The sequence below is a fragment of the Thalassophryne amazonica genome, chromosome 4 (genome assembly GCF_902500255.1).
Source record: "Thalassophryne amazonica chromosome 4, fThaAma1.1, whole genome shotgun sequence".
Taxonomy (NCBI): Eukaryota; Metazoa; Chordata; class Actinopteri; order Batrachoidiformes; family Batrachoididae; genus Thalassophryne; species Thalassophryne amazonica.
The window spans coordinates 58,891,713-58,913,634 of NC_047106.1; the positions used below are offsets into that span (position 1 = coordinate 58,891,713).

The window sequence follows — 21,922 nt, forward strand, 5'->3', positions numbered from 1 at the left end:
TAAGGAAAAACTCCCTCTGAGGAAGAAACCTCAAGCAGACCAGAATCAAAGAGGTGACCCTCTGCTTGGGCAATGCTACAAACATAAAATACAGAACAATTCACAAAACAATTTCATGGATGAATATACAAGAAATGCTATTGGCGCACAGGACAGGAGGGTCGCCAGCATGAATACAACTCCCATCTCTGGATGGAGCTGCACCTTAAACAGAGAGAAAAAACAGAATCAGGCATCAGGAAGACAAAAAATACTGTATAATTTGCCAGCATTAAACAACAAGAAAAACACTAAGGTGATCACCGGCCACAAGCCCTAAGCTTCACTAAAAGACCCAGAATTTAGGTAAAGTTGAGGCCGCAGCCCGCTCCAATTGCTGATAAATGAATTAAAAGAGTAAAAGGCATAAAACAAAACTGTACCAGTATGCTAGCCATATGAAAGGGAAAATAAGTGCGTCTTAAGTCTGGACTTGAAAATCTCAACAGAATCTGACTGTTTTATTGATGCAGGGAGATCATTCTACAGAACAGGGGCATGATAAGAGAAAGACCCGCAGACTTCTTATTCACCTTAGGGACACAAAGTAGTCCTGCACCCTGAGAATGTAAAGCCCGGGCCGGTACGTAAGGTTTAATTAGGTCAGCTAGGTAGGGAGGTGCCAGTCCATGAATAATTTTATAGGTTAATAGCAGAACCTTAAAATCTGATCTCACTGGGACAGGAAGCCAGTGAAGGGATGCCAAAATGGGTGTAACATGGTTGTACTTTCTGCTTCGTGTCAAAAGTCTGGCTGCAGCATCTTGAAACAATTGGAGACCCCTAATGCTAGACTTGGATGAATGTTTACTTGAAGACAATTATTGAACTGCCAACTAAACAATCTAAAACTATACTTATTGCCAAAAAAAAATTTTTTGCAGAATTGGAAAAATAAACAATCAATCAATCAATATTAACCACTCGTCAAACCTCCTTATCAAATATATATATCGATGGAAAAAATAGCCGCTTCATCAAAAAAACAAGTACCAAAATTTAATGAAACATGGTCCTTATTTATCAATTCATTAAATTTGAATTTGGAGGGCTAATATAAAAAATAAATAAAAAATCAAATTCTCTTTTCTTTTTGCCTGTTAGGGAATGCCACTTTTGCACCTGTACTGTATTAATATTAGATTATGATTTGTTCCTATTATTGTTGACCTACTGACTTTTCTCTCTCTTGTGCTGCTGATCCAGGTTGCAGTTCTTTGGGTTGGGTTTGCAGTTCTCTTGTTGTCAGAGACTGATACTATGTGTGTTTTATTTTTTTCCTCTTCTTTTCTTGAATATGATTGAATTGGTGAAGCAGAGAGATTGTGTCTTTTTGAGTGGCTGGCCACTCGGGTGCGGTGGGCTGTGCGGCCTGGCCGTGTGTGGATGGTTTGGTTTCCGGGTGTTGGGTCCTGGACTTGCTGGGGAATTTGGGGTTGAAGGTGGGGCTCGGAGGGTCTGGGGGGTTTGCTTTTCGATGCTGCCGGTTGGTTGGGTGCTGGCCCGCATTCCCTTTGACTCCTCCCTTGCGGGGCATGAGTGCGCCTCTGTGCCTGGGCTTCTGGTCCTATTGTCGGTGGGGGTGGCGGGGAGAGAGAGTTTGGCAACCATCATTCCTTTTCAGTTGGGTCTGTCTGCTCTATCGTTGGTGGGTTGGAGTCTGGTGCCTGGGCGGGGGGTGGTGCCACTCCTCGGGGCTCGGGTGTGCGTGGCCCCCCGTGCCCTGGCCTCTCTTTGTGGGGCCTGCCTGTCTCCCCTTTGCTCCTTGGCTGCCCCTGCCGCTCCGGGGTCTCATCCTGCACCTTCCCTGGTTCGGGGACCTCCGGACGTGGTGGCCCGTCCATCTGCGGCTCCTTGGCCCCCTGTCCCCCCTGTTGGGTTGCTCCTCCCTGGCCCCCGGTGCTCCTCCAGGGCTGCCCGCCTCCCCCTGTCCCGTGGTTTCCCTGGCACCTCTGCCAGATCTGGGTTGGGCTGGGGGCCTGGTGGGGCCAGTGTGGGTGGCCTCCTCCCCTTGCCGCGCCTCTCCATCCGCCTGCTGCTTGGGGTTGGGCCTCACGTGTCACACCCTTTAAATGCACTTCACCAGGTTAGCACCTGCATGCACATCATATTGGGTTGTAAATAGCACATTGTAGGGTTCACATGATTTGCGGTAGGGTGTTGGGGATGGGTTTGCAGGGCAGTCTGTGGTGCAGCAGCCTTCCACTACGATCTCCATCCACCACCCCTGCCTTGCAATCTTAATGCACACACAAACTTCTACACATTTAGTAAACACCTTCACCTGCTTTTAATGCAACACTATCTTTGCACACTTAGGGGGTCGTACACAGCAAGGGAGATTAATTGTAACAACTATGGTGGGGCTGGTAGGTAGGGTAAGTGTGGCACGTGTTGGCCCTGGGTGGCTGTGGATGTCTGGGGCTCTGGGGTAGAGGGTCTGCCTCGCTGGTTCTGCCGTGGTCCCCTGACCCTGCTCTGGGCTTGTAGGGCCCGGGTTCCCGCGGCCGGTTGTGGGGCTGGGTGGTGGCGGTGGGGCGCGGGTGTTGGCACTGGTGGCTGCTGGGGGGATGGGGGGTCGTGGTCTCTGCGGGATGGGTCTCGCTTGGGCGGTCTCCTGGTCATGGGCTTTGGTGGCTGTGGTGGGATCTGGGGTGGGGGGTGGGTTGGGGGGGCTTGGGGGGCACTGCTGGCTGCGCTGGGGAGCCTGGCTGTTGGGGGGGGCTTGTGCTCTTCCTGGCCCCGGGGTCGGGCCTCGCCTCTTGTCTGGGGGCTGGGCCCAGCCCTCGTGTGGCTCCTTTGCTCCCCGTCCTTGCCGCCGCTAGCTCCTGCCTTCGGGGGCCATAGTTCTGGGGCTCCACCTATTGGTGGGCCCATCCCGGCGCCCTGTGTGCTTCCCTCAGGTTAGTGCGGCTCCCTGTGACCCTGTGGGGGGGGGGGGGGGGATTAGAGTATGGATGCTCACTAATTAGACAACAGACTGTTGCTGTCACTGTTTGTTCATGTGAGGTTGTTTGTCATGGTATGTCGTATGGTTGGGGCCCCGTTTCCTCGGTGTCTCACGTCACACTTATTGTCTTCATGACTTGTCGCTCGTTCTTGTCTGTCTTTGTGTTGTTTTGGTGGTCAGCTCTTCCTGATAGAAGCTGTCGGTTGGCTTTGAGTAGGATGTTGTGGGCTGATCGGGAAAGGCGGATGGGGGTCACACGCACACCACATTCACTCATGCACTACATACCTTCTGTCTTGCAAGAATACAACCCCTGGCAAAAATTATGGAATCACCAGCCTATGAGGATGTTCATTCAGTTGTTTAATTTTGTAGAAAAAAGCAGATCACAGACATGACTCAAAACTAAAGTAATTTCAAATGGCAACTTTCTGGCTTTAAGAAACACTATAAGAAATCAGGAATAAAAATTGTGGCAGTCAGTAACGGTTACTTTTTTAGACCAAGCAGAGGGAAAAAAATATGGAATCACTCAATTCTGAGGAAAAAATTATGGAATCATGAAAAACAAAAGAACGCTCCAACACATCACTAGTATTTTGTTGCACCACCTCTGGCTTTTATAACAGCTTGCAGTCTCTGAGGCATGGACTTAATGAGTGAAACAGTACTCTTCCTCAGTCTGGCTCCAACTTTCTCTGATTGCTGTTGCCAGATCAGCTTTGCAGGTTGGAGCCTTGTCATGGACCATTTTCTTCAACTTCCACCAAAGATTTTCAATTGGATTAAGATCCGGACTATTTGCAGGCCATGACATTGACCCTATGTGTGTTTTTGCAAGGAATGTTTTCACAGTTTTTGCTCTATGGCAAGATGCATTATCATCTTGAAAAATGATTTCATCATCCCCAAACATCCTTTCAATTGATGGGATAAGAAAAGTGTCCAAAATATCAACGTAAACTTGTGCATTTATTGATGATGTAATGACAGCCATCTCCCCAGTGCCTTTACCTGACATGCAGCCCCATATCATCAATGACTGTGGAAATTTACATGTTCTCTTCAGGCAGTCATCTTTATAAATCTCATTGGAACGGCACCAAACAAAACTTCCAGCATCATCACCTTACCCAATGCAGATTCGAGATTCATAATTATTGCCAGGGGTTGTAAATTGCATATATGCGTATTAATGTTCATAAATGGTTCTGCCAGTGTGGCACTTACCATTACTACAACCCCTGGCAATAATTATGGAATCACTGGCCTCGGAGGATGTTTATTCTGTTTAATTTTGTAGAAAAAAGCAGATCACAGACATGACACAAAACTAAAGTCATTTCTTTATATATCCAGAAATTATTAATTTCTTATAATGTTTCTTAAAACAGACAAAAGAACTACATAATCTAATTTCCACAGGACATTTGTTCCAAATCTTCACCCCTTTAACTGAAACACAAAAACCCTTGACATTAGTACGTACGGGAGGCTTCTTAGAAACCATGCACCCTCGTAAACTGTATTCAGATTTCCTGATCTTGAACAGGCTCTGGACATAAAGTGGCAAGGCCTGGTTATTAGCTTTGTACAAAGTTTGTATGGTGATATAATCCACTAAATCTCTAAATTTCAGTAAATTTAAAGTCAAACAGAGAATGCGTTGGCTCAAGATAAGGTTTATTACAGATGATTCTGATGGCATGTTTTTGTAAAAGAAATACATGATTGGTATTTGATTTGTAAGTATTACCCCAGAGTTCGATACAATATGTCATGTATGGTACAATTAAAGAATAATATAATCTAAGTAGCCCATCCTGGGACAATATGTCCTTGACCCTGTGCATGATAGCGATAGATTTTGACATTTTAAATTTTATATAATTTATATGAGGTTTCCAGCTGAGTTTATTATAACAATTATAACACCTAGAAATTTGTTCTCAGTTACTATCTGTATTTCCGTATTGTTAATGGTTACACTTTTACATTTAGGCACAAATTTATTTCCAAAAATCATACATTTGGTTTTCCCAAGATGAAGTGACAATTTATTAGCATCAAACCAAGCCTTAAATTTATCCAGTTCGTTTACCACCGTGTCAAGAAGCTGTTCAAGATTATCACCACTGCAAAATACAGTTGTGTCATCTGCAAAAAGAACACACCTCAGTACCCGTGACACATAACATATATCATTTATATATAAAATAAATGACAAAGGACCTAAGACCGAACCCTGGGGCAACCCACACGTAATTTCCCGAAGTTCGGAATCAATGTTATTGTATTGAACATACTGATGCCGACCATGTAAATAACTATTTATCCAGTCATATGCTAATCCTCTGATTCCATATTTCTGTAATTTAGTTAGCAATATTTCATGATTTACAGTGTCAAACGCTTTCTGTAAATAAAAAAAAAATACCTACTGTATATTGCTTGTTATCGACTGCAGTCGCTATATTTTCCACGAAATCCATCAATGCATGTGAAGTAGTCCTAGATTTTCTAAATCCATATTGTTCTTCACAGAGTATCTCATACTTTAGTAAGTAATTATCCAGTCTTTTTACAAATTTTTTTCTAGTATTTTAGAAAATTGGGGTAAAAGTGAAATAGGTCTATAATTTGAAAAAGTGTGTTTGTCACCAGTTTTAAACAAAGGTATTACTTTGGCTATCTTCATCTGTGAAGGGAATTTACCAAAACTTAATGATATATTACAAATATAAGTAAAAGGTTTTACTATACAATCAATGATTTTTTTCAACAAAGCCATATCCAAATTATTGAAGTCCTTTGATTTCTTACTTTTAGAATTCTGCACCAGATCAATTATTTCTTTTTCATTTGTTCCACCAACAAACATTGACACAGATTTATTAAATGTTATCTTATTTTCAAAAGATTTAACGCTCAATGAATCAATATTACTGGCAAGATTTTTACCTACATTGACAAAATATTCATTAAAATGGTCAGCAATAGTCTTATTATCTTCTATCACAGTATTATTGGAAAGAAAAAAAGAAGGATAATCTCTACCATTTTTGTTCTTTTTTATTACTTCATTTAAAATATTCCATGTATTTTTTATATTATTCTTATTTTTAACAAGTAAGTCACTATAATATCTTTTCTTACTAAATCTCATAATATGAATTAATTTATTCTTATATATTTTATATTTACTTTCAGCTTCCTTTGATCTCGATTTTATAAATTGTTTATACAGTAAGTTCTTCTTTTTACATGCCCTCTGAAGACCCTTGGTTATCCATGGTTTATTGCTGTATCGGTTAGTATATATCTTGTTAACAAGAGGACAGTGTTTATCGTATAACTTAGAAATGATAGAAATAAAACCATCATAAGATTCATCAACATCATCAACATAAACATCATTCCAATTCTGGCATAATAAATCCACCCTTAAATTATCAAGTTATTGGTGTGACATTTCTACTCAATCTATTACAATCCTTTTGAAACACTCGATCATGTGATGCAAAAACAGTAAATACTGGCGGTGATCACTAATATCATTTACCAGCAATCCCGCACTGAGATTAGCAGATATGACATTAGTTAAAATATTGTCAATAAGGGTTGTTGAATTCACAGTTATTCTACTTGGAAGAATGATGGTCGGAAATACTCCCAAACAATATAAAGAATTTATAAATGAAGTGGTTTGTGGATGATTGTGAGGATTTAGAAAATCGATATTAAAATCACCACAGATAAATAAATGTGAATTCTTATTTATTTTGTTGTACATTCCCATAATTACTTGTTCAAAAGTATCAATATTTGCTCCGGGAGCTCTGTATAAACAACTAACAACCGTATTTTTTGAATTTATGGATGTAATTTTAACCGTAACACATTCCATGATATTGTCAACTGTGAATGACATATTGTGAACTAATTTACAGTTGTAATCAGACCTTACATATAATGCCACACCCCCGCCTCTTCTCTTCTGTCGATTTACCTGAAACAATTGATAACCTTCCAACTGTACAAGATCTTGATTGACATCAGTTAACCATGTTTCTGATATAGCGATCACTGAAAAACTTTTTCTAAATGTATCTAAACAATCATTTATCCTTGAAAAATTCCGAGAAAGACTTCTACTATTAAAATGTATTATTGAAAAATCTCCATCTTTAATTTTATAATCATTAAATTGTTCTTCTGTAAAATAATTACATTGTCGCTCGATATTGTCACTAAAAAAAGAATCTGGATCTGATTCAGGTTCAAAATGGCGAGAGGCAGGATGACTATAATTAAATGTTTCCAAACAGAGCTCCTTGGCAGAAATAAACTGATTATTAACCGTGTTCATTATATTATATACAGATTTTCCTCCATCATCACAATCAACCAGTACATTTCTTTATGTATTACTTCACAACTTACATCAGTTAAACTTACTAAGATCATGTTCATCTTTAATCCATAAGGTTTTAGCTTCTTCAGGTGTTCCATTTAATTTAATATAAACTTTACAGTTAAATGTCCATGTAGCCTGTATCTTGTTTTGTTTTCTTAAAAATCGTGCCTGTCTTGCTAAATCTGAATTTTTCTTGGTCAAGTATTCATTTATATATACATTCGTTCCTTTTAAATTCTTTGCTTGTTTAGAATTGCAAACTTCTGTTTCCTGTTTGTAAGCCTCAATAATATGACTTTAGGTTGATTTTGACCTCTCCGCGGTAAAGGTGACTACTATCGATATCATTAGGGTTTATTAAAATTCCTTTGTCCTTCAAAAGTGAAATCACCTGTTCCTCTACAGAGAGGTTGTCCATTTCAGAGGGCTCCCTTCCTGAAGCCACCGCTCTTGCATAACTTCGAGGCTTAATGTCCAAACCTGTAATGAGAAGGTCATTTGACCTAGTCTGTTGTTCAAGTTCTGCAATTCGATTTTCCATAAGTTTTAATGATTTGTCTTTCTCTTCATTTGCCTTTTGTAATTCAACAACTTGTTTTGTTAATTCCAATATTTTTTTTTGTTGTTGTGAAATAATTTTCAGTTGATCAGCCACTTCTTTAATGGGCTTCATTTGTGCTGACATCTCATTTAACATTTTTCTAATGTCCTCAAGTTCTTCCTCCATAAACACAGTACCCTTTTTTGGAGCCATAGCTGACGGGTCCTGAAGGCAAACCTACGACACCGACAGCAGGAGGTCCAACAAGCAGCAGCCGCAGATTTAGTAGGCCTCAAAACAGGCCGACGCGGTATAAACACCCCTCGAGGCAAGTCGACAAAAGACCACTGCAAATCTCCCAGCAGCAGCAGAAGTAGCAGCGGTCTCAATGGATCTGATGGCAGCTGACGAATGCCAACGATGGTATCCAGCAGCAGCAACACGACGGATCCAACCGCCCCTGAGATGGTTGACGCATGCTAACAGCAGCGTCTCAGGCAAGCGTCGACCGCAACCCACCAGCCGTACTGCAGCCGCAGATCTTACAGGTCACAAAGGCGAGCTACTGGACTTCGACAGCGGTGTTCCAATCATTACAATAGCCGCAGGACTTACTTCGAGTTTTTCGCTGGTGGTCACAATACCGTTCTAACAGCAGAGCTAACGTTGAACATGGACAAGAAGCCCTGTGAGCGTGAGCAGGAAGCCCGTGACGTGAGCACTGCTTGGTCTAAAAAAGTAACCATTACTGACTGCCACAATTTTTTTTCCTGATTTCTTAGTGTTTCTTAAAGCCAGAAAGTTGCCTTTTGAAATGACTTTAGTTTTGTGTCATGTCTGTGATCTGCTTTATTTCAACAAAATTAAACAGCTGAATGAACATCCTCTGAGGCCGGTGATTCCATAATTTTTGCCAGGGATTGTATATATGCAGACGGGAAAAAAAAACTAAATGTCATGGACAAAATGACAAGAATAACCAAAACCACTTACTTATGGAAGGAAATATTGTCTCCCTTGTTCCTTCTGATCCCCTCTGCAAATCATTTATGGAAATTGTGGATGCATTAGGATTTCGGCAATGCATTCGGGATTCGACGCACATTAGTAGAAATACCCTGGATCTGGTTCTCGCACGTAGTATTGCTGTCACGAAAACTGACATCATGCCTCTTACATCAGTGGTGTCTGATCACTCACTTATTAAGTATACAGTTTTGCTGCCGTGTTTAGTGGAACAACAACCTTATATATCTTTACGGTGATGCATCAACTCCTCAACTAAGACTGAACTCGAAGCTAGACTGCCTGATGTCTTAGCTTCACATTTCACAAATACCCAGTCAGTAGACAGACTTGTGGATAGTTTAAACTCAGTGCTCAAAACTACACTCGACATGATTGCACCACCTGTGTTAAAACCGCGCACCCCCAAATCACAGTCACCTTGGTTAAATGATTATCTGCGTGACCTTAAGCATAAAGCAAGAGGTCTAGAACGGAAATGGCGTCGTTCAAAATTAGAAGTATTTCACCTTGCGTGGCGTGATGCTATCTTAGACTATAAGCATGCATTATTGGCCACAAAGCGGACTTACTACTCTGATTTGATCAACAAAAACAAGTATAACTCAAAGTTCTTGTTCGACACGGTGGCAACACTTTTGCATGGACAACCACCTGTAGTTCGTTCTCCTTTTACAGCACAAGATTTCCTGGATTACTTTGGGAAGAAAATAGAAGACATCAGGTTAAATATATCCCGGCATGCCTTAACCCAGCCACTACACACTGCTACTGAAGTGGCGCCACTACTGAGGTATTACCTAGATTTACAGAATTTGACAGTATCGCACTAGGCATGCTGACAAAACTCGTCATGTCAACAAAAAGCACAACCTGTTTATTTGATCCTATACCAACAAACTGTTTAAGGACCTGTGGCCCACTCTTGGGCCAACTGTGCTGGAAATGATTAATCTTTCTTTAACTTCTGGAACTGTTCCTAAATGTTTCAAATCTGCAGTGATTAAACCATTACTTAAGAAATCTAATCTTGACCCTAGTGTATTGACAAACTATCGGCCGATATCAAATCTATCATTTTAATCTAAAATTCTGGAAAAAGTGGTGTCACAGCAGCTCGTAGACTATCTTACTGAGAATAATCTCTTTGAGCCACTGCAGTCTGCTTTTAGAAAATATCATTCCACAGAGATGGCTCTCACTAAAGTGGTGAATGATCTTCTGCTTACAATGGATTCGGACACCACTACGGTTCTGTTGCTGTTAGATCTCAGTGCTGCATTTGATACAGTGGATCATCATATTCTACTTGATAGGCTGGAAAATCATTTTGGGATTACTGGGAGTGCCCTTGCATGGCTGACGTCATACTTGACCAGTCGTTCTCACTTTGTTTTGTACAGTAACACTACCTCTAACCTTAGTGACATGAAATTTGGGGTTCCACAGGGGTCTGTCTTAGGCCCCCTGCTTTTCTCCCTTTATATAGCACCCCTTGGGCACATATTGCGGTGTTTTGGGATTACCTTTCACTGCTATGCAGATGATACTTAGTTATACATGCCAATAACAGCTGGTAATCTCGTTCACATAAAATCCTTAGAAGATTGCCTTGCAGTAGCGAGAAGCTGGATGTCTAGAAACTTCCTACTTTTAAACTCTGATAAGACTGAAATGATGGTTCTTGGTCCAGTGAGACATCGCCATCAATTTGATCAGTTAACGCTCAGCCTCGGCTCATGTGTCATACATCACACTGACAAAGTGAGGAACCTTGGGGTAATTTCTGATCCTTCGTTGTCCTTTGGCCTCCACATTAGAAATATTACAAGGACTGCTTTGTTCCACCTGCGAAATATAGCGAGGATTCGTCCCATCCTGTCTATGGCTGATGCTGAGACCCTGATCCATGCATTTATCTCTTCTAGACTGGACTACTGCAATGTTCTATTTTCTGGTTTACCGCAGTCTAGCATTAGGGGTCTCCAACTGGTTCAAAATGCTGCAGCCAGACTTGACACGAAGCAGAAAGTTCGACCACATTACACCCATTTTGGCATCCCTTCACTGGCTTCCTGTCCCAGTGAGATCCGATTTTAAGGTTCTGCTACTAACCAATAAAATTATTCATGGACTGGCACCTCCCTACCTAGCTGACCTCATTAAACCTTACGTACTGGCCCGGGCTTTACGTTCTCAGGGTGCAGGATTACTTTGTGTCCCTAAGGTAAATAAGAAGTCTGCGGGTCACAGAGCTTTCTCTAATCGTGCAACTGTTCTGCGGAATGATCTCCCTGTGTCAATAAAACAGTCAGATTCTGTGGAGACTTTCAAGTCCAGACTTAAGACGCACTTATTTTCCCTTTCATATGGCTAGCATACTGGTACACTTTTGTTTTACGCTTTTTACTCTTTTAATTCATTTTATTAGTAATTGGAGCGGGCCGCGGCCTCAACTTTACCTAAATTCTGGGTCTTAAAGTTAAGTTTAGGGCTAGTGGCCGGCGATGACCTTAGTATTTCTGTTTTTCTTGTTGTTTACTGCTGACAAATTATGTAGTATTTCTTGTCTTTCTGATGCCTGATTGTTTTTTCTTTCTGTTTAAGGTGCAGCTCCATCCAGAGATCGGAGTTGTGTTCGTGTTGGCGATCCTCCTGTCCTGTGCGCCAATAGCATTTCTTGTATATTCGTCCGTGAATTGTTCTGTGAATTGTTCTGTAATTTATGTTTTGTAGCATGGCCCAAGCAGAGGGTCACCCCTTTGAGTCTGGTCTGCTTGAGATTTCTTCCTTAGAGGGAGTTTTTCCTTACCACTGTTGCTCTGGGGGTTGGTAAGATTAGACCTTACCTGTGTGACGCGCTTTGAGGCAACTCTGTTGTGATTTGGTGCTATATAAATGAAAATAAATTGATAAATTGAAAAATTCCTCCGTTTGTGGGACTGCCAACATGCACAGCTTTCCCGCATATTCCACCTGTTTCAAATCAAATCAATTTTATTTATATAGCGCCAAATCACAACAAACAGTTGCCCCAAGGTGCTTTATATTGTAAGGCAAGGCCATACAATAATTATGGAAAAACCCCAACGGTCAAAACGACCCCCTGTGAGCAAACACTTGGCAACAGTGGGAAGGAAAAACTCCCTTTTAACAGGAAGAAACCTCCAGCAGAACCAGGCTCAGGGAGAGGCAGTCTTCTGCTGGGACTGGTTGGGGCTGAGGGAGAGAACCAGGAAAGAGACATGCTGTGGAGGGGAGCAGAGATCAATCACTAATGATTAAATGCAGAGTGGTGCATACAGAGCAAAAAGAGAAAGAAAGAAACACTCAGTGCATCATGGGAACCCCCCAGCAGTCTAAGTCTATAGCAGCATAACTAAGGGATGGTTCAGGGTCACCTGATCCAGCCCTAACTATAAGCTTTAGCAAAAAGGAAAGTTTTAAGCCTAATCTTAAAAGTAGAGAGGGTGTCTGTCTCCCTGATCTGAATTGGGAGCTGGTTCCACAGGAGAGGAGCCTGAAAGCTGAAGGCTCTGCCTCCCATTCTACTCTTACAAACCCTAGGAACTACAAGTAAGCCTGCAGTCTGAGAGCGAAGCGCTCTATTGGGGTGATATGGTACTATGAGGTCCCTAAGATAAGATGGGACCTGATTATTCAAAACCTTATAAGTAAGAAGAAGAATTTTAAATTCTATTCTAGAATTAACAGGAAGCCAATAAAGAGAGGCCAATATGGGTGAGATATGCTCTCTCCTTCTAGTGCCTGTCAGTACTCTAGCTGCAGCATTTTGAATTAACTGAAGGCTTTTCAGGGAACTTTTAGGACAACCTGATAATAATGAATTACAATAGTCCAGCCTAGAGGAAATAAATGCATGAATTAGTTTTTCAGCATCACTCTGATACAAGACCTTTCTAATTTTAGATATATTGCACAAATGCAAAAAAGCAGTCCTACATATTTGTTTAATATGTGCATTGAATGACATATCCTGATCAAAAATGACTCCAAGATTTCTCACAGTATTACTAGAGGTCAGGGTAATGCCATCCAGAGTAAGGATCTGGTTAGACACCATGTTTCTAAGATTTGTGGGGCCAAGTACAATAACTTCAGTTTTATCTGAGTTTAAAAGCAGGAAATTAAAGGTCATCCATGTCTTTATGTCTGTAAGACAATCCTGCAGTTTAGCTAATTGGTGTGTGTCCTCTGGCTTCATGGATAGATAAAGCTGAGTATCATCTGCATAACAATGAAAATTTAAGCAATGCCGTCTAATAATACTGCCTAAGGGAAACATGTATAACGTGAATAAAATTGGTCCTAGCACAGAACCTTGTGGAACTCCATAATTAACCTTAGTCTGTGAAGAAGATTCCCCATTTACATGAACAAATTGTAATCTATTAGATAAATACGATTCAAACCACCGCAGCGCAGTGCCTTTAATACCTATGGCATGCTCTAATCTCTGTAATAAAATTTTATGGTCAACAGTATCAAAAGCAGCACTGAGATCTAACAGAACAAGCACAGAGATGAGTCCACTGTCTGAGGCCATAAGAAGATCATTTGTAACCTTCACTAATGCTGTTTCTGTACTATGATGAAATCTAAAACCTGACTGAAAATCTTCAAATAGACCATTCCTCTGCAGATGATCAGTTAGCTGTTTTACAACTACCCTTTCAAGAATTTTTGAGAGAAAAGGAAGGTTGGAGATTGGCCTTATATTAAGTAAGATAGCTGGGTCAAGTGATGGCTTTTTAAGTAATGGTTTAATTACTGCCACCTTAAAAGCCTGTGGTACATAGCCAACTAATAAAGATAGATTGATCATATTTAAGATCGAAGCATTAATTAATGGTAGGGCTTCCTTGAGCAGCCTGGTAGGAATCGGGTCTAATAGACATGTTGATGGTTTGGAGGAAGTAACTAATGAAAATAACTCAGACAGAACAATCGGAGAGAAAGAGTCTAACCAAATACCGGCATCACTGAAAGCAGCCAAAGATAACGATACGTCTTTGGGATGGTTATGAGTAATTTTTTCTCTGTTAAAATTTTATTAGCAAAGAAAGTCATGAAGTCATTACTAGTTAAAGTTAAAGGAATACTCGGCTCAATAGAGCTCTGACTCTGTCAGCCTGGCTACAGTGCTGAAAAGAAACCTGGGGTTGTTCTTATTTTCTTCAATTAGTGATGAGTAGTAAGATGTCTAGCTTTATGGAGGGCTTTTTTATAGAGCAACAGATTCTTTTTTCCAGGCTAAGTGAAGATCTTCTAAATTAGTGAGACGCCATTTCCTCTCCAACGTACGGGTTATCTGCTTTAAGCTGCGAGTTTGTGAGTTATACCACGGAGTCAGGCACTTCTGATTTAAGGCTCTCTTTTTCAGAGGAGCTACAGCATCCAAAGTTGTCTTCAATGAGGATGTAAAACTACTGACGAGATACTCTATCTCACTCAGAGTTTAGGCAGTTACTCTGCACCGCGTTGGTATATGGCATTAGAGAACATAAAGAAGGAATCATATCCTTAAACCTAGTTACAGCGCTTTCTGAAAGACTTCTAGTGTAATGAAACTTATTCCCCACTGCTGGGTAGTCCATCAGAGTAAATGTAAATGTTAAGAAATGATCAGACAGAAGGGAGTTTCAGGGAATACTGTTAAGTCTTCAATTTCCATACCATAAGTCAGAACAAGATCTAAGATATGATTAAAGTGGTGGGTGGACTCATTTACATTTTGAGCAAAGCCAATTGAGTCTAATAATAGATTAAATGCAGTGTTGAGGCTGTCATTCTCAGCATCTGTGTGGATGTTAAAATCGCCCACTATAATTAACTTATCTGAGCCAAGCAATAAGTCAGACAAAAGGTCTGAAAATTCACAGAGAAACTCACAGTAACGACCAGGTGGACGGTAGATAATAACAAATAAAACTGGTTTTTGGGACTTTCCAATTTAGATGGACAAGACTAAGAGTCAAGCTTTCAAATGAATTAAAGCTCTGTCTGGGTTTTTGATTAATTAATAAGCTGGAATGGAAGATTGCTGCTAATCCTCCGCCTCGACCCTGTGCTACGAGGCATCTGACAGTTAGTGTGACTCGGGGGTGGTGACATTTAAACTAACATATTCATCCTGCTGTAACCAGGTTTCTGTAAGGCAGAATAAATCAATATTGTTGATCAAATTCTTATATCATTTACTAACAGGGACTTAGAAGAGAGAGATCTAATGTTTAATAGACCACATTTAACTGTTTTTAGTCTGTGGTGCAGTTGAAGGTGCTATATTATTTTTTCTTTTTGAATTTTTATGCTTAAATAGATTTTTACTGGTTATTGGTGGTCTTCAGCAGGCACCGTCTCTACGGGGATGGGGTAATGAGGGGATGGCAGGGGGAGAGAAGCTGCAGAGAGGTGTGTAAGACTACAACTCTGCTTCCTGGTCCCAACCCTGGATAGTCACGGTTTGGAGGATTTAAGAAAATTGGCCAGATTTCTAGAAATGAGAGCTGCTCCATCCAAAGTGGGATGGATGCCGTCTCTCCTAACAAGACCAGGTTTTCCCCAGAAGGCTTTGCCAATTATCTATGAAGCCCACCTCATTTTTTGGACACCACTCAGACAGCCAGCAATTCAAGGAGAACATGCGGCTAAACATGAGACTAGACTTTCTTGAGACTAATTGAACTTCTATGTGTGCTGCCTCCTGACTCGCCCAGAATTAAAATGGCAACCACGCCTCCTTGCCGGGACACAGCTCAGTGCAAGTGTGGCCTCTCGTACTCATATATATAACCTGTTTGGTTGGTCCACAGGTGGCCTTTAGTTCTCTTACTCTGCACCAGGAGGGAGCACGGCTTGGGCTTTGGACTGGAAGGGGTGGGCTTCATGCTGGCATTTACAACCCTAGACCCTGGCACTAGACTCTACAGAGTTGAAGACATCTGTTCTACTTCTACACTGATGATGGTCATCACACTTTCGAGTAAATTTCATCATCAATTTTTTTTTTTGTTGGCCTTTGGAATATTTTTTTAGACAAACATATTTTCCTTAACATGGCCCATGCCCGAATTTCCCAGCCCATCTGCCCGAATTTGAGCATTTTGCCAAGCCCGGGGGGGAGGGGGGGAAACCCAGCCATTTACACAAAAATTTACTGCACAGCCTCTCCATCTCTTCCACTCGTGACATGGGAATGGCTATTGCAGTCTGGGTACAATGCCATACTGAAAGAACCACAACTTGAAGCGTCCAAGCATTTGACATTAGCACATTACTGTACAAAATTCTGTTTATATCTATAAGTCAGATGATTTTATTTTCTGGGTTACATTTTCAAATGGCATTCAATTTTTACTTACCACCTCGTAAGATCAAATGAGAAGGAGGGCCACAACCTTTGGAAAACAGAGGAATGTGAATTGGAGAAAGTCATGACAAACCACAGACAAGAATTTTCTTGGGGACTCCTTACTGGGGTCAGGAACCATAAAATAAAATTATACACAAAAAAATTATTGGAAGTGACAGCTAACCGATAACTTTCAGTATTGTCTCCGGTACACTTGCAACTACTAACAAGCCGATAGCTTCTGGTAGCGTCAAAGGTGATCACAAACCCAAACAATAAGTCAGCACGTCTGTCCCAGTGTGCCCTGACCACTGCTGGAAGCTTGTTTACTATGCATTTTGCAGCAGTGAAGCAGTTGAGAGGAGCTACGCTCAACTCTACACAAAAAACAAAAAAGTCATTATTCCGTAACAGCTATTGCAGTCCCGCTGTGAGGCAGAGGTCTTGGAAAATAAAGCAGTTTTGACTTATGGTTTTGATATATAAATCCAATTAATCTGGATAGAATAACTCCATTAATGTCAATTCTGTCATTTGTACAAAGTTAAAATACAACACATATCTTTTAATTCTGACATTTTGTAACAAACACAGACAGATGCCAAAGGGATGACGGGTAAAATGAGACTCTGCTAACATTGATTGGTTGACTCATTCATTCTATGTAAAAAAACAAGAAGTTAATGCGAGATGTTTGCTGGTGTTTACATATAAATGTGCTTTTGTAAAATATGCCATTTTTTATTTGTTAAAAAAGCCATTTGCAAAAGCCAAAAGTCAAGTTGTGATTAGACATCCATCTGATATAACTGGGGTCAAAATGCATAGAACACTGCCATCTACTGTGCCCATACACTCAGACCCTAATCCATAATCCTTTGCGCACTACAGAGTTGCTGCGGTTTAAGCAGCACAGAGAAAAAAAAAAAAAAAACATGACAACAATTCTAAATCAACATTATACAACCAAAATGCACATTTTTATGCTTTTCATCTGCTGCAGTAAGAGGCTGCAGCAACTCTCTGGCACGGAAAGGATTACTGGATATCTCAACACTTAGGAGATGGCAAGTAGAGACCCTGAAACTTCCAAAAACAAATATTCCAAACAAATAATCCGTGTCTGCTACGTTTAAGATGCCTGGAATTTAATAAACGCAAACTGAATTTCAGACATCTTATATATATTACTCTGGAACAAAGAGGACAGACAGTGTATGACATACGAAGGACATTAAAGAGCAAACAGGAAGCGATTGAAGCTCGCAGTGATTCCAACTGAAAATAATGGAGACGCAACCTGAGCTTCTTCTGGCATTTTTACCTAAAACAAACACAATAACAACGTCTATAAAGCCAAAGAATATATTGACAAGAGTGCCAGGCACAATATACAAACGGTTTAATGCTGCTGTCCGTGTGGAGCCTAACCAGAGCGTCTCAAATGCATTTCTCCTGTCGTGAACTTTTACCCATAATGCATTGGCACTGCCAATGCATGTCCAAACTAAAACCTTCAAAATTAGTGCAATACTTTAAAACTAAAACATATAGCTGATATTTTCACTTCATAAAACTTCAGATGTGATGTTAATTTACTACCCCAATTCCAATGACGTTGGGACATTGTGTAAAATGTAAATAAAAACAGAATACAATGATTTGCAAATCCTCTTTAACCTATATTCAATTGAATACGCCACAAAGACAAGATATTTAATGTTCAAACTGATAAACCTTTTTGTTTTGTGCAAATATTTGCTCATTTTGAAATGGATGCCTACAACATGCTTCAAAAAAGCTGGGAGAGTGCTGTGTTTACCACTGTGTTACATCACCTTTCCTTTTAACAACACTCAATAAGTGTTTGGGGACTGACAATATTGTTGAAACTTTGTAGGTGGAATTCCTTCCCATTCTTGCTTGATGTGCGACTTCAGTTGTTCAACAGTCAGGGGTCTCCGTTGTCGTATTTTGCACTTCATAATGCGCCACACATTTTCAATGGGCGACAGGTCTGGACTGCAGGCAGGCCAGTCTAGTACCCGCACTCTTTTACTACGAAGCCACTGTTATGTGCTGACGTGGGTCAGAGAACCGAACCAGCATCTGACAATGGCCCAGCACTAAATAACCAGAAAGCGGTTCCAAGAAACAAATTTATTCCCCTCCTGTGCAATAATTCGTGTACAACATAAATATTCAGCTGTCTGGCAAGGTGAAGGACGGCGCGCTCTCCAGCGCCCAAATGGATCAAAGCCCGGCACTTCTGGACTCAGATTCACCGCCGAACACCCCTCAGGTGGATACGACAAACTGACTGAAGGACGGAAAAGGTAAGTCAACATGGCTACAACAAATATCCTTCAGAGGCACACACTATCAGCAACACATTCAGGTCTGAATTTAAGCTTTATGTAAATGAGCAGCTTCTCACAACAGGTGGAGGATCATCAATCCGTACGCCACGGCAGTGAGACGCAAACTGCAAAAATTACTCATAACCATCCCAAAGACAGCATGTGTCCCTCACCCGTCCTCCTTCACAGGCACGATGTGTCAAACCCTGGCGCGGTCCTCAGCGTCTCACAACCGAACATCACAAGGTCGAGTTCCCGGCAATTCTGCTCAAATCACTCATGGCTTAAATGCAGAACGCCATCTCATTATCTGCTTCAGCTGAAAGTCTTTAAGTCTGCACGTGAGCATCATCCACAGGTGCTGCAAGTTGTTAGGCCTGCATGTGAACATCCTCCACAGGTGCAGCCAACAGTTCTGATGAGGGTGAAGGACTCTTCCGCCAGCACCTTCTCCACAGAAAAAAACAGTTTGCATACCACCTGGAGAGCAAAGAAAAGAAAACAGCACCAAAATGTCCAGCCAAACCCTCCAACACACAACAGTACCTCCCCATCAACGGGAAGCCTCCCGGCGACCGAACAGACCAGGCCCGAGAACAGCACCTCCCTCCAAGATCCACGACAGGAAGCAGACGATGTAACGCTCCCAAAGTCCACAGCAGACAGCAGGCCAGGGCACTGTGGCTGGAAGGCCGGCTGGCATCAACAAAAACCCCAAAAGAGTGCCAAGTACAACCTAACATACAAGAAAATACAAAACCCACCCAAACCCTCCCCAGGGGACCGTCCCATCCAACCCCGGGAAGAAAAGAAAAACTCCCAAATCCAATAACCCAACATAGCCCCAACAACACAATACAAACACAATTTCACAAAGAAAAATAACAAACAACCCCTCCAGACGACGTGCAGAGCTCAACACCCCCCAGAAGACCTTTACCGCCAGTTCCAGGAGTAATAACCAAAGCCGGAATCCCACAGAGGTCCCCAGGTATACATGGAGCAACAGCGCCCCCCAGAAGACCGTACCATCAACCCCAGGAGGCACCCTCCCCACAACCCAGGAACCCCAGACCCGGCCACACTTGGCTAGTCGGCCCCACAATCAATTCCCCCCCAGAGGACTGTCCCATCAACCCTGGAGGTGGAACCTGGAAGGAAACACAAAAAACACAAAAATCCAACCCCCGGCGGACTTCATTAAACCACCCCGGGGGCAAATAAAACAACCGGAAACCCTGTTACCCTCCCCAGCACCCTGAAAGACCCCAGATTACTCCCAGAGCCTATCGTTAGTTCAATTTTGGCGAACGGCACAAAACTACCAAGCCGGGGAAGGAAACAGGAAAAACTAACCCAGTCCCATCCCCTAAGCGCAGCGGAAAACCGGAAATACGTCCGGTGCCTCTAAACCGACCATACCACCAGCCTATCGGGAGGGGTGGAACTACCGAAATGGCGAACGGCACAGATCGGCCCACCACTCCGACTGAGGTACGTTCCCGCTGCACTACACCCCGGTAACGCCAACGACGAACAGTCAAAGGCCCACCGGGGCTGGAGTGGAACCGGGCATCAACCAAACCCAAAAAAACGCCCCTGACAACCCTCCACCCCTAGGTGCAGAGGTTTTCTGAGAAACGCTCAGCGTAACCAACCTGCACCACCCCACAACCCAAAAGACAAACAGTCTTAGAGTATGTGAGGTTGGGGTTAGGGAAACAGGGAAATAAAAACAACAAAACAAAACGACCCAATCCATAAACAAAAATTACCTAAGTTCAAATAATGAAAACATACGATTACCTGAGTCCAGCCGAGCTCCGAACTGCCAGTCGTTCACCCAACCAGAACCGCCTCTAATTCCCTAAACACTTTATAACCCCTACATGAAAACAAAAACAGACCAAATAACTAAATAACCAAAGGTCTGCCTTTTTTTTTTTATATATTATGCCTGTCCAAAAACACCTGGAGATACGTCATCGTTATCTTTCTTGACGCTTATGTGACCGGGGCAATATGGCTGTTTCAGCTCGCCCGAGCTGCATGGGCTTCAACATCTCCCGCATAAGGCTCCGGATGACCAATAATTGGTTCGGAAGCCGACTCTCTGGGTGACGGAGTTATCTGCACCGGTATCGATGGTGCCGCAGCTGGAGCAGCAGGAAGCGGAACGGCTTGCGCTGCAAGCTCCGTAACGTGGGCATCTGTTTGTTTAATTCGATTTGCGAGATGCTGTAATTGCTCCCATATCTTCTCCAAGTGTTCTTGAACTCTTTCCGCAAATGGAACCACTTCTGCCGCAAATTCCTTGCAAATGAATGCTGAGAAACATTGTTCTTAAACTGTTGGACTATTTTTTCATGCAGTTGTTCACAAAGTGGTGATGCTCACTGGTGATCTGCTACAAAACATTTAACAGGTAAGCACTAAAATATATGATATCAGACTTCACAAATGTTTTTAACTGTTCAAGCATTATTCACTACATCTGCAAAAATATGTTAACGGTCTAAAAATCATCAGACCAAAATTTATGGGAAGATAAATTCAAAGTTATCTGAAAAGCTAATCCGATAATGAAAACATTAGCTTTGATAATTAGCAATCAGGGGATTAGCGGAACTGTGCCCACCACTGCCCACATTTTAGGTTGAGGCATTTGTGAAATTCTTTTCTTGTGAAATAACCTTTTATCTCCTCCATGATGTTTGGAATTGGATTTTGGAAATTGATTTTTGAGTAAAGACAAGAACTGAATTAACTGTAAATCAACCAGCTACTGGGAATAGAATTGCTTTTCTTCTGCATCTTCTATCTTATGTCTGTTCTTCCCATTAAATTCCACTGCACCATGCTGGTCTGACCCTCATGATGCTACAGATGGTGGAGCACGTAGGCAGTGGGTCATAAATGTGGATGAGTGATCGTGAAGACACTGAAAACTTGAGTCAGTTTTTTTCCAAAAAATTGGCTGATCTACATTATTTCAATTCCGATTCGATTCAATACACAACTGCCAGTAGGGTCATTCCATGTCAATTCAACGAATATTTGAGGAGCCTCACGCACTTAGTCACAGATTTTCTTCAAATTTAATCACATATTCCCAGACTATTCAGGACAACAAATCTGAAGTTTGAGGCCTGTAGGCCAAGTAGTTTCTGAGATATGGCCAATTTAGTGTGCATGGGGTCTGCCGTTTTTTAGG

General features: G+C 41.8%; 1 protein-coding gene across 5 annotated transcripts in view; it reads right to left on the reverse strand.

Moving 5' to 3' along the window:
• Positions 1-21,922, reverse strand: part of LOC117508266 (von Willebrand factor A domain-containing protein 5A-like) — a 131,668-nt gene that overhangs the window by 60,057 nt on the left and 49,689 nt on the right. For all 5 annotated transcript variants that reach the window (XM_034167952.1, XM_034167951.1, XM_034167950.1 and 2 more), the window contains exon 5: positions 16,359-16,394. In XM_034167952.1, coding sequence (XP_034023843.1) covers positions 16,359-16,394 — 36 coding nt within the window. The remainder of the gene's footprint in view (positions 1-16,358; positions 16,395-21,922) is intronic.